This window comes from Nicotiana tabacum, chromosome 3 (assembly GCF_000715075.1).
Source record: "Nicotiana tabacum cultivar K326 chromosome 3, ASM71507v2, whole genome shotgun sequence".
Lineage (NCBI taxonomy): Eukaryota > Viridiplantae > Streptophyta > Magnoliopsida > Solanales > Solanaceae > Nicotiana > Nicotiana tabacum.
The window spans coordinates 124,805,112-124,818,650 of record NC_134082.1 but is presented as its reverse complement, the minus strand read 5'-3'; the positions used below and the strand labels follow the sequence as shown (position 1 = coordinate 124,818,650).

General features: G+C 37.8%; 1 protein-coding gene and 1 pseudogene across 1 annotated transcript; both read right to left on the bottom strand.

The window, feature by feature from the left end:
* Nucleotides 1-5: 5 nt before the first annotated feature.
* On the bottom strand, nucleotides 6-3,278 carry LOC107795769 (LEAF RUST 10 DISEASE-RESISTANCE LOCUS RECEPTOR-LIKE PROTEIN KINASE-like 2.1; annotated as a pseudogene).
* Nucleotides 3,279-5,160: 1,882 nt separating this feature from the next.
* LOC107795766 (uncharacterized) lies at nucleotides 5,161-13,132 on the bottom strand. The gene is made up of 5 exons (XM_016618449.2): nucleotides 11,903-13,132; nucleotides 10,937-10,973; nucleotides 6,972-7,208; nucleotides 6,840-6,887; nucleotides 5,161-5,960 (listed from the first exon to the last, which is right to left on the bottom strand). The coding sequence occupies exons 1-5, from the start codon at nucleotides 12,196-12,198 to the stop codon at nucleotides 5,559-5,561; spliced, it is 1,020 nt and encodes a 339-aa protein (XP_016473935.2). The 5' UTR covers nucleotides 12,199-13,132; the 3' UTR covers nucleotides 5,161-5,558.
* Nucleotides 13,133-13,539: the final 407 nt, after the last annotated feature.

Genomic DNA, 13,539 nt, shown 5'->3' with positions numbered 1-13,539 from the left:
AGGGAACCAGATATCCCGCTTCCTTTCTCAATTACTTGAATTTGAGTAGAGTAAAATATAACAAGCTTGCATCAAGCTTTTTTACTCAGAAGAGATATTTGACTCCAGAACTGAAGCCTCCTTTCCATAGGCTGTTGTGGATGTGGATGTGGAGGCAAACGACTCTGGGATGGATTTTGTTGAAGAAAACAAGAAAGGTTTTGGTGGAATTTGTAGGGAGTGAAGGTTTCCCTCCAGCATTTCTGCTGCCTTCTCAATTGCTGGTCGATCTGACGGCTTAATCTGAATGCACCACAAGCCAACTAACATCATCTTCCTTGCCATTTCTTCATCTGCTTCGTTCATGATACCTTGTAGACCTAGGTCCTTCCCCAGATCGAGATGTTCATAGATCCAATCTGGAAAGTATACTTCACTAGTTTGGCTCACTTTAACATTGTTTCTCACTCCAACCATCTCAAGAACCAGCATTCCGTAGCTATAGACATCTGATTTGTGAGAGACATTTCCAAACGTTCTAGAGAACACTTCTGGAGCAATATAACCAGCAGTTCCTCTGGCACCCAACATTGATAGGATACTCTCCTTTCTCTCACACAATTTAGAAAGGCCAAAATCAGATATTTTAGGGCAGAAATCCTGGTCCAAAAGAATGTTATGAGGTTTTATATCAAAGTGCACTATTCTTGTGTTACAACCTCGATGTAAATATTCCAAACCTCGAGCAATGCCAACTGCAATTCTGTACAATGTTGTCCATTCCAAGGGACAAGTTGTGCCAGATGGTCCATTGTTGAGGAATTTGTCCAATGAACCATTGGACACATATTCATAAATTAAGGCTCTCTTATTCCTTTGGTAACAAAATCCCAAAAGCCCAACTATGTTAACATGGGAAGTTCTACTTATACTGGCAACTTCATTTATGTATTCTTCTCCATCACCATTAGTTTCTGTCAGCACCTTTACAGCTACCTTGCGACCATCGGGTAGCTTTCCTTTGTATACTTGACCAAAACCTCCCTGTCCTATTTTGTGGCTGAATGTGTGTGTTATTTTCTTTAGATCCAAATAGTTGTACAGCTTCGGAGCATGAGATCCGTAGCTTCTCATGAATTCTTCAATTTTGTTATCTTCTGATTCGGTCTTCCAGCAAATCAGTGGCTTACAATTCGTGCGTCGACTTCTGAGGTAATAGATCGCTGAAACTGATAGTAGGATCATCCCTGTGATACTAACTGAGCCACCTGCAAATAGTTAACGGTAATAAGTTAAGTGTGTCAAGTGCAAATGCAGAAGAGCAAATTTAAGGGAATGCACTGGGATACTTTACCTATAGCAAGTTTGCTGGAAATGCTGAACCTTTTCCCAGAATCTGCAAGAGGTGGAAAAATTTGAGGAAGTCATGATTCGTTTCATGGCTGAAAATATCAATTCTTCGGAGAGAGATTTATACTGAGCACAACTACAAAGGACTATCATGAATGAACAACTCAAAGGAACTGTGTCAGGGTTTCAAAATGGAGTAAAAGGTGTTTTCCTTCAGAGAAACCACAGAAGGGAAAATTGGTAGATTAATTAGTGTTTGATGAACGTATTTGAGAAGAGTGATATACAAAAACCTATCAAAGAGGTTGTTTTGTCCCTCATTGGAAAAATAAAGAAAGGTAGAAAAACACTTCTTTGTCTTATATAGTTTGAATATTTTGAAGCATGTTTTGGAGGGAAATTGGAATTTGACTATATTATTAATGGTCAAGATTGTGCATTTGGGTGATTATTTTTCTTTAATAGGTGCTTCTCATGAAGAGATAAGTCCTGGAGATATTATAAATACTATATCAACTCAAATTTCAATGGCTTTGTAAAATTAAATTGACAGTGATTACACTATTAAAGCCAGATTATTTTTCTTACAAAAATGAAGGAAAAGCTCGATCGAGGAAGAAATTGGTGAAAGCCAAATACAAGGTAATTGGTGAATCGCTTGTCATTCACAATCCTGGAGAGGTACCTGAACTTTTGCTTTCTCGTGTTACAAGAGTTGAAGGACTCTGACACCACGACCACTAATAAACTGCTCGATCTTTGCAAGTCCATGAAGACTAAATCGAAACAAGAATCTGTTTTCCAAGCAAAGGGTTCCTCAAGAAAGAAAGATGAAAAATGCGACTCTCGTCAAAGACTGTACATGAATGAGGCAGAGAAAGATCCAAGAAAGAAATTGAGCACGAGTTTATGAAGTCATAAGATCAAGTTGTGGATATCTTCACAAGCCCTTGGAGATCGACTGCTTATGAAATGCCGAATTTAGTTTAGAGGAGGATTGTGGATATAGTAAAGCAGATTCATCTTAAGTATGTGAATTTTCTAGTTCATGTGGTAGAAAATTGAAAAGTAATCTATCGAAGCATAGTCAATTTTCCTAGTTTTAATCATAATCCATCGAAAACTAATGGTTTTCAAACTACGAAAACTGATACGGATAACTTACCTATGTATCAATGCCATTTAACCTTAAGCACTCAAAGTAATCCATCGAATCTAGTAAAATCATGAGGGAATAGTAGAGAAAAGAGATTACCGCCATCTTGATTTTGTGCGTCGGTGCAGTTGAAAGCATGAGTACCCGTGGCACAATGGCAAGCAAAGGCTGCGGAATCTGGGTTGGATCCACATCTTCCACCTGACTTGTCGCACTGTCCGCATAGCGTTTCAATATCATAGCGTTTCAATATAGTGCAGAGTAATATTCTGGTCAGTGGAAATATAGCTGAAAATGTTAAAATCCAAGGAGGCGTTCTCAGGGTTGTCCAAACAAATATTACTCAGTAAATCATCTCTAGCCAAGGTTAGTATTCGAGTAGGAGTATCGATCGCTATCACTTTGTATGCTGTTGATTTAATAGCAATATTCGGGATGTTACTCTCGCACTTGATCTCGAAACTTGGATGACCACAGTACTCTGGTCTACCACCTCCCCAGAAAGGGTACTTTATTTCGATGTCGCCACAGAGAATTGGCTCACTACACATTCTGAATCGCTCGTCATCTTGACAGAACAACCCCGGTATTTTGATCAAGACAAAGATTAAGGTACTAAAGAGCAAAAAGTATGGATGGAGTTGTTGATGCATTTCTGTCTGATTAAAGGAATTAGCATCTAGAAAGAGAGTTACCAACTAGAAATAGTGTAGAAAAGCTTTACCCAGTTCTACGATCTTCTCGTCTAGAAAAGAGATAGAGGAGGTGGGGAGGAGATGAGGAACTAAGGGGCAGAGAAGAGGAAGATATAAAGGTTTGGAAGAACACCAAATTCAATTAGGAAGATGAGATGTAAAATTCAAAGGAAAAGATGGGGTGCTTTATTTTGTCATTCTTTGGTCAACACATAGCAATAATATTTGACAAACGACACCATTTTAGCGTAGAAGTAGATGAAAGTGAAGATGTCAAGACAACCTTGTCACAAGCGGATTCAAATGTGTTTGATGAAGATGATGTGTTGGATATCTCACAAGCATCATCAACGTTCTCTTGAATAGTTTGTTTTGAGTTTTGACTTTTAGTGAATTAAATGTAGTCTTGTCTTTTACTTTTTTTAGTGTTTATTGTGATATATTCGAACAATGTAAAAAGTTATTAAGTTTTGCTAATTTTTTTCAATAAGATATTTTTTAACTTTTAAATAATTATCTTTTTTTAAGTAAGAACTTAAAGAAAAAAATATAAAATTATATTTTTTAAAATAATGGGCCGGCCCGTGGGGGCCCGCATAGGGCTGGGGTGGGCTGACCATTATAAGGCCCATCAAAACGGCAGGCTAACCTAGCCCAGCCCGTCAATTGCTAAAGCCCACGTAAGCTGGGTTGGGCTAGCCCGGCCCGGCCCATATTGACGGCTCTACTCACTACAACTTCTGAATCGCTCGTCATCTTGACAAAGCGATATGGGCATATGAAGAAGGCCTAGAATGATAAACTGGATAACAGTTGAGTGGAGATTTGACCACATCGTTTTAGAGGAAGCTCTGTTCAAGTCTTTTTTCTTCTTTTCTGTCTTAAAACTTGCTATTCCCCCTCGCCAAATGAAGACAGCGGATGTTCTGCTTCCACCTTGACTACGCTGCTTTCACTCGACTTTTTCCATATTAAGAGCACTGTTAGGAAGATTCCTCTGTGACCCTAAGTCGATGCATGCACCATTAAATGTTGGCACCCAGAAAAATTGACTTGTTTTACTTTTCTGAACTTGATGTCAAACCGTGTTTGTTATGGCGAGAACATTATTTTCCACGGCATAAAAGATAATTTTCTCACTCATTTTCTGTATTCACTTGGATGTACGTTCTTAATCGTAGTAAACGCTGCGATCGAGGCTGACGATGGTAATTGGTGATATAGGCAAGAATGGCCGCGAGTAAGTTGTTTTCTCCTATTTGATGATATACATAACAACTTTACAATTTAAACAACCAAAACCATAACACGATTTTTCTGAAGGGAACATTTTCTTGAAAATTAAATTATGCGACAAATTATAAGTACCAAATATATTCTCTCCAGCTTTCTTACTCAATATGACTCATTCAAAAATTTAGGTGGCCACCAAAAGAGATAAGATTAGCTTGTCCAAACTTCTAAACAAATTTTCCACGCGCATTGAACCATGGCCAGCTCCACCGGCTCTCCTTCTATGATTGTGATTCATTAGACTATCGGCAGTAATGAAGATCGAGGTGGAATAGAATGAACTACTTTCACACCTGTGCCTTTTCAACTTTTAAGGTAACCTTAGGCAAACAGAATTACCAGGGGCAGGGAGCTAAAATGCTTATAGTTGGAAACTTAATCAATGACCTACTTTTAAAGGATGTCCAGCGACACACTAAAAATATTCCAAGCTGTATTTCTATGGAATATATTTTCTTATTCTTTTATATCATAAGCCTTTTAATTATCATGTTAATACCATAGGAGAGTCCTCGGAGATGACAGAAAAGTGGCATTGGTAGGATAGTCAGGACCAGAAGCAAATTCCGACCTCAATACAATACAGCTTTAGGAGAAAAGCAAGAAAAATATGACGCAGCTAATTTTGAGATAATTCCAGCGACAGTAGTTAAAAAGTCACAGCTAATATTTGAGAGAGTTCAGAGGAGACTGTGATGAAATTATGGAACGAGTTTCCATAGCCAACAGTTACTCACTGGTGATGAGGCATCCAGGAGTTTATGCCACTTACAGTTGCGCATCTTGCATAGCCTTTTGCAAATATACAAGTATGGAAGCTCATAAGAGAATAAAACTACAAGCTTTTCATGTCAAAATGTCACATTTGATTTTACATGGGAAAAAGGGATGCATTACTTACCTTATTTTTCCGTCACCACTTCATCTCTTGATGACACAGATAACTCAACCATTTACAGCTACAATTACACTCACAGTGACTGCAGTTAGAGGCTCATCCCTTGTTGCATAAACAGGCACACGTTACCTTCTTGGGCGGGTTACTGATGATTAATTAAAGGTATTTTCCCTGTGTATTTAAGGAATTACCACACTAATCCCTTTCTTCTCCTGAACCTGTCAACACGATCTGTGCTCATCCGAGACTTCTCGGGTTTGTTTGACTTCTTAGTCTTTTCAAGTCGACTGTCCAAACTGTTCCTTGAAATTTCAGGAGGATCAGTTTTCAGGTCAAATGTGTCTGTGGCGACAGTTTCGGCAGGTTTACTCTGGTTGTCAGACTCTGTTGATGCTTTTTGGGAGCCATTAGCGGCAGGCTTTGGTTTGCCAAGACCAATAACAAATTTCTTTAGATGTTTGATGTACTCTGGGTAAAGTTCAAGATTGCAATGCCCACCTCCATTTATCCACAAAGGTTCATATTTTTCCTTGCATAGCTCCCACAGCTGTTTTCCATGGGAGCAATCAACAACTTCATCAGCTGTTCCCTATACATGTAAATGTTAAAATCCCTTGAGTAAAAGGTTCAAAGTGATGGGAAGCTTGCAGGGAAAACTACTAAAAGGTTATGTTCAGATGAGTGACCACGAAAACAAGTCACTGTAGGATCAGATTCTATCCTTGATGCAGAACGAAACCTTGTGGAAAAGTTGACTTGATATGCTGGGAATGCATTACCCTATAAAAAGTCTTTCATTAGATTAGGTTTGCCAGAAAAATAGTTCCATCAGCTGTAGGCTAGATTCATCAGCTGATCCTTTCGGTCAACAGAAATTAAGAACCTATTGGATTGTGAAAAGTACACTCTAGCAACTTATCGACATGATCAGCGTTAGCTGAGGTTGAAGTGCATCCACCCCCACTCAAAGAGCCCCCCTCCCCCCACCCCCCAAAAAAAAAAAATGATAAGTATTTGTTATTAATCCAAAACCAGGTTATTCACATTTCCAATAATCAACAGAAGAATTTATGTCACACATGTAAAAGTTCTTCGGGACTTCCTATTGCAAACTCAGTTCACAGGGATCCAACAGGCAAGCTCCTACTAGATCAGATCCTGTGGTCCCGCTACATGCCTTTTGCACTGAACATTTATACAACCTTATGACACTGACCAATCAATTGAGAGTCTTCTATTCATTTAGAAATTATCTACTAATTCTTGAACGCACAAGACAGGCAGAACCTTTGGGCGGTATAAACGCGGAAAGGTCTACAGTAATTGTATTAACCAGTAAAAGAATAGCTTCCCCACCACCTTCCCCAGACCAACCTCCACTGCAAGGTCTTTGTAAGTATATTGAATTTGAAAGAGATTCAAAATTATAGAATAGAGGGATTAAACATTTGAAAGAAGGAAAGCTTACATGAATGACCAGAACAGGACAATTCACCGCACAAATCTTGTCAACATTCTGAAAATAAATTGGAATAACAAAATCGGATGTTATATGTGGAGATGGAAAAATAATTACTGATAACCATTGAGAGTATTTCACCTTGTAAATGTCAAACCAATATGTCCGCTTGACAGGGTACAAAACTCTTACACCGGACAATATTGGACTATGTAAGACAACAGCTCGTAAATTGGGTACTCGTGATGCAAGATCAATGGTTGGGCCACTGCCGACAGATTGACCATAGAGTATTAGCTGTTCATCTTTGACCCCATATTGCTCCTTTAGGCATTTATATACTGCATCAATGTCCGCGTACGTATTACATTCAGATGGCTGCTTCAGAGAAAGGATAATTTCATCATATATTTAAACAGTGGTCAGCAAACAAGAGAATAGACTCATATGAAACCCGCGCGATTTCCCAGTAAAGGCAATGAATGAGAAATGCAAGACTTCAAACTGAAACTTTCTTATATATCTGTGCAAGGTCTCTTACAAATTTGTTAATGACATTAAGCCAAAAAATTACATAAAGAAAAAAAAAACAAGTTTTAATGCCCAAAACAACATTTTAATGAAAGTTTCACATGCCCAAATCACCTAGATGGTTGCCAGCATCTAGAAACAGAAATGGGGTAAAAAGCAAAGAATTTATTCAGGTTTGGAACCCATGAATAAATTTTAAGAATGTACAACCCAAATTGGTGAAACCACAATGGCCTTAGCTCTTCCACCATCATCTGAACTTTGGTAAGGCATAAGTCTTTCACCTTATCATTTGATATAGATGGTAAGCAATATTAATATCCCCTCAAAAAAATACTTAATGGGCAACAAAAAGTTTACTGAAAGGTCTACCGAAATCTGGTAAGAAAATCAAGACATCTGATACGTTTTGCAACATATCACACACGACAGAGGCACTGGTAAGCACAGAAGAAGATGCAAAAAACAGAAGAATATTTCACTCATATATGGGTAATGGATTTAATGAAGAGGGTTAGGCCTAAAAGATTTTCTAGAAACGGATTGTCATGGAAGTTTCACTAAATGATACATCATTGTCATTGTACAAATGGGGTAAGAGAACTCTTCCCTGAGAATTTCAAAAAAGTACGTTAAAGCGTTTAAGAGTTGATTGACAGCCAATGTCAAACAGCTTCTGTAATAGAGCAGTTACTGGTCAGAGATTAGTCATTAGAGAGAGGGTTACTGACTAAACACAAGTCCATTGCCAATACTACTCCTTGCGCATTCCTTTCGAGGAACAAAGGAGGAGACTTTTACCCTTTTAAGACAACAAAACTAGCAGTTAAGCACAAAAAGTGCATTGCAGGGTCCAGATGATTTCACAGGCCCAACTACGTAAACTAATTTGGTAAGAAGGTGCTTCAACTTGTGGTTGTTATGACAAAGGAGAAACTAAGCTAAAGGTTAGGTAGCATATGAGGTGGTGCTGAAAGAACTTGATGTGTTCTAAAATAACTGCTGACTAATCAATGCTACCTTAAATAATCAATGTTAGTATGTTCTTGCTAAGAAGGTACAGAACAGTCCTTGTATATTTGCAAGCGCAGAAAAGAAAACCATTGTCTTTATGGTTATTCCTACATCACCAAAGCCCCAAGCAATATCCATACTAAATGGACTTTCTGGTGTTGTCAAATAGATGAAAACCTATCTCTAATTATACAGTATAGGTAACCTCCAAACCCTTTTTTTTGATGTGATAATAGTGGTTTCCGGATCAGCTTACCCACATCTCGACTAATTCCACAGAATACTTGCTACCTCCCACTAGCAACATAGGTAACCTCCAAACTTATGGTTGGGAAAAGATTCTTCTGCATTATTAGCATCAGTTGAAGACTGATTTGCCTCGGCAATATTACCATATATCTTTGTCCAAGCTGCCAGTGTCAAATTACCGGGGCAAGTATAGAAGAGAAGTAATTTGTTCTCTAACGTAAGATTTAGCTTCAGAGAATCTTAGGAGTTCAAAGTTTAAGACCATGTAGCAATATGGGTGACAAATGGTGTCAAATGATTAATCTGAGGCCTGAAGGGGAGGTGATATAAAATTGACATCATCCATGGGCTTTAGGCTCCCATGTCCAGAAGATGAAGGTAGCAGATATGAGGATGTTGAGATGGATGTGCGGGCACACTAGGTTAGATAGAATTAGGAATGAAATTATTCGGGAACAAGGTGGGTGTGGCCCCTATTGAGGACACGAAAAGCAAGGCTTAGATGGTTTGGACATGTGAGGAGGAGAAGCACAGACGCTCCGGTAAGGAGGTGTATGGGGTTGACATTGGAAGGCCTTAGGAGAGGTAGAGGTAGGCCGAAGAAGAGTTGGGGTGAGGTGATTAGGCATGACATGGCGCAGCTACAGCTGACCGAGGACATGATCCTTGATAGGAAGGTGTGGAGGTCAAGGATTAGGATAATATGTTAGGTAGTCTAGATTATTCATATCGGTAGTATTAGTACGAACTCTCGCATTTGGTTGGTATTAGGTTTCTTTGACTACCTGTCGTTTTTTGCATTTCAATCATCTTACTATCTTGTTGTTATTTATGCTACTTTTACATGGCTTCTCGGTGTTGTCCCGTCTTGTTTTTCTTCTTTACTATTGTGGTGCTTATGCTTCCTGAGTCGAGGGTCTATTGGAAACAACATCTCTACCTCCACAAGGTAGGCGTAAGGTCTGCGTACACACTACCCTCTCCAAACCCCACTATGTGCGATTATACTGGGGATGTTGTTGTTGTTGCATGGGCTTTAAGGCTACAATTTCATGTAAGGAATCTAGAGAAATTCTTTTGGCGGAATACATTGACCATCCCTTAAACTTGTCAGTATATTCCATTTAGACCCTTGAACTAAGACATGTTTCAATTGAGCACTTGAACACATGATAAAGTGTTTGGACACTTTCAGGTCAAACGTAAAAGCTTATGCGGGTGTTCTCAACCGCCCATTACGCGGAAAAGTTAACCACTAAAAATATGCCATGTCTTTTAATTATACACATCAGATATAATCCTTAGCTATAATAAACAATAATAAGACAAGCCAGTTAAAAAAACTCAATTAATTAAAAACAAACTCCCACTCCGTTAAACAAAAGAGCCGCTCCGTTAAAAAAAAAACAAGAGCCATTTTCCCAAAATCTTCCTAACAAGTGTCGAATAGAAACATTTTATCATGTGTTCGGGTGCTCAATTGGAACTGTTTTAGTTTGAGTGTCTCAATGAAATATACATGTAAATTTAAGATGTTATCAACATATTCTACCAATTTTTTTACTGTTTCTTTTGATAAATAAGAAATCTACAGAAAGTGTAAAACCGAAAAATTTAAGAAAGAAATCCTTCAATCTTTACATGAGAGTTGCGGAAGAATTTAGTAAATATGAAATGCCTACTTATAAATCAACACTAGTACAACAATTACATAGCTTGGGGACGAGAATGAAGGCTGACTTATACCATATCTTGGCAGCATTTAACTTTTAATCTTCATGAAAATTTAATAACCAAGTGGACCTTAAACCAAAGCTTTGCTAGCCTTCCCCCTTACTTAACATAAGCCGATTTACATCGTTTTTATAGCAAACTCAGCAGTTGGAAGAACTTATCCCCTTGCTCTGTCTCCCTTGCACTAAGTGGAAATCGAGGGGCTGCTCAGCGAGAAGTGTGCTATTGAATGGGAAAATTTTGACTCAGGAAGACCTGGAAGGACGGAACTATGTTCGACGGGTCCTTCTATTATCTCCTTCACACTACCCAATCCGAACTAAAAGTCCAAAAAGGTAAAAATTAAAGTTCTACTATCACACTCCTCCAATAACAAGTATCAATGCAAGTTCTAGAGCTGGTCGAAAAAGTGAGTTTTCACAACAGCTGACATATTCTTCCTGCTAATCATGTCATTAAACAAGCAACAAACTGAAACAGGTGAAGGCAGTAAGTTTTTTCTCTTTGTCCCAGCTTTGTTTATGAACAATGAAAACAAGAAGCTGTCAATTATATGACCAAGGAAGCAGGTATCTAACCTTTCCACTTGACTGTCCGTATCCAGAGTAATCATACCTAAACAAGAAACCATATGAGAAAGTCAGGAGAGTCTGAGACATCAAAAGACAATCCTACTATTTAATTTGACATTCAAGAGAAAAGAATTGAAGCACAAGAAATGGTTACTAAAATAAAACTAGAGAGAGAGAGAGAGAGAGAGATTCATCAATAAAATTTTGTTGAACATAACATTTTACTGAGTATCTTCCTCAAAAAGATATCAGGAAGACCCGTGCTTATATTCCAGATTCTCTGCAAAGAGCATCAATACTGATTGAGACATTGAATACCCATGAAAATATGTTCCAGATACGTGTTTGACCGTAGCATGCACGATAGATTAAAACAAAAAAATTCCTCAAACTTTCTTCAATGCTATTACATCTCAACAAAATTCACAATTGATGATGTTGTTTTACTTAGATTCCTTATTAGTACTCAATTAAATGCCTTGGCTCCAAAGGCGGAGGGAAAGTAGAACCTACGGGTTTGGCTGAACCGACTATGAACCATGTATTTGTCTTAAGAAATTTATTGAATATGTACAAATTATTAATTTAGAACATAATAACTTAAAAGATTTAGAAATCAAAAGCCATAAGTCTCAAATCCTAGCTCCGCCTGTGCTTGGCTCCAAAACTTAAGTATTTTTCTTTCATATTCATATAATTCCTAAGTTCATCCTTATTCAAGAAAAAAGTGATCCACAGATGGAACAACATCTCAGTTACTGCACAAGCTGTATTTCCAATAGTTGGATTCCAGAAAATTAGAACTAAAAAAAGTCAAAATAGAAATAGAAATCCGAAAAAAAAAAGAGATAAACTTTAGCTTAAGATCAGATAGCAAAAATAAAAGAGAAAACAAACTAGATAAAAATTTTGAAAAAAAAAAGGTACTTAATTGGCAGATATTATTCTGCTAAAAATGGAAGCTCTAATTACCCGATGATATTGACACGTAGACGGAGGCTCAATTCAACAAAGAGTTCAAACATCTGACCCAAGTCAGCCGCATTACCATGAGAGTACAACATAGTAGCGGATGCCTTTGGATGCTTCACATGAACGGCCGCGATTTCATTTCCACGGCGAGTACGAAGTTTCAATACGTCTACCTCATCCCTCCTCGCTACCTCAGGTATGCTGAGATGACCGTCGTCGGCGACCACCGTGTAGGACGGCGGATTTGGTGGGAAGAAGGCGAACTTAGCGGCGATAGAAGAAGTCACTCCCCCCATTTTAACTAAATGCTACTACACCAATCATAAAAGCAACTCACTTTTTCTTATCTTCTTCTTCAGGGCGGCGCGTGGAGGATAAGGGAGGCGCGTAGAAAATTGAAAGTTGTTGGAGAGATGGGAGAGGGATATTGTAGAACGTTGGAGTTTTCGGATTTGTTTTTTTTAGTGTGTGTTTTTTGTGTGTGAAATGTCGACAAAATACTGACGGCTACTTTTTATAGTATGTAAGACCTTAAAGTCATTCATAGCTATGGGTGCCAGAATATACTGTACTACATTCTGTCCAAAAAATCATAAATTGCATTTTTTTAAAATCAGTTATTCAAACAAAAGCATAAATAGTTTACCAACCACAGAAGAAGGTAACGAAGCTTTGATTATTTTAACCATTGTACAAATACACGAAGTAGAAATGGTCCTATGTAACTTCAACAACTTCAAAATAGATGGTGTGGTAGGATTTTACTCCTTAATTAGAAGTCTTGAGTTTGAGTTTTTGGATTGTTGAGGTGGAAAACTTGACACGTTTATTTCTTCAACAAATTTATGCAATGCAATTTAAATTAGTCTGGATAGTAAATTTCAAACACCGAATGTTTAAACAAAAAAAGAGACAGTTCAAGATAACCCAAAACATTGTAACAAGGTGTACCAACCACTGTGACGAGAATATAGTCGATTTCCAAAGCCAAATATTATATATTCCTCACGTTTTATACACATCATAGACATGTTTGCAGCTGGCTAAAACGAGAAAGAAAGAGAAATGTTGATACTTGTTAGGAAAAAGCATTTTTTAAGGAAAAAAAGGGGCTAAAATCTCGGTAGGAATATGCATTGAAGGTTGTTATTCTTGCCAATGTTCGGACCAAAAGCATGAGACAGGTGCGGCAAGTTGGAAGATCCAGCCAAAGAGAAAATGTTGTACGATAAAAGTCTTTTCTTTCCTTTCTTGTTTTTAATTTTGCACTAATTGCTAGCCGAGGGAATGACAAAGGGCTAACGTAAGCATTACTATTAAATTGGAGAGCATCAATTATCAAGATTGTCCGATTAGGTCAAACAGAAGAATGAGAGAGAGTTAATGGAACACGTCAATATAATCCCATCTGTACACTTTTTCAGATAATTTGACATTTTCTTTCCCATTTTTTGCGTCATCAAGTTAAAGTTAAAACAGTCAGTCAAATGAAAAAAGCAGTACCTAAAATACCTTTTTGTTATAAATATATTATATTATGGATGTTCATTTAGTACTCCGTTGTAAATAAGCTTCTTGAAGAAGCTTATCTATATGGGACTCCACCGTAAATATGTTTATCTATTTAGTACTCTATT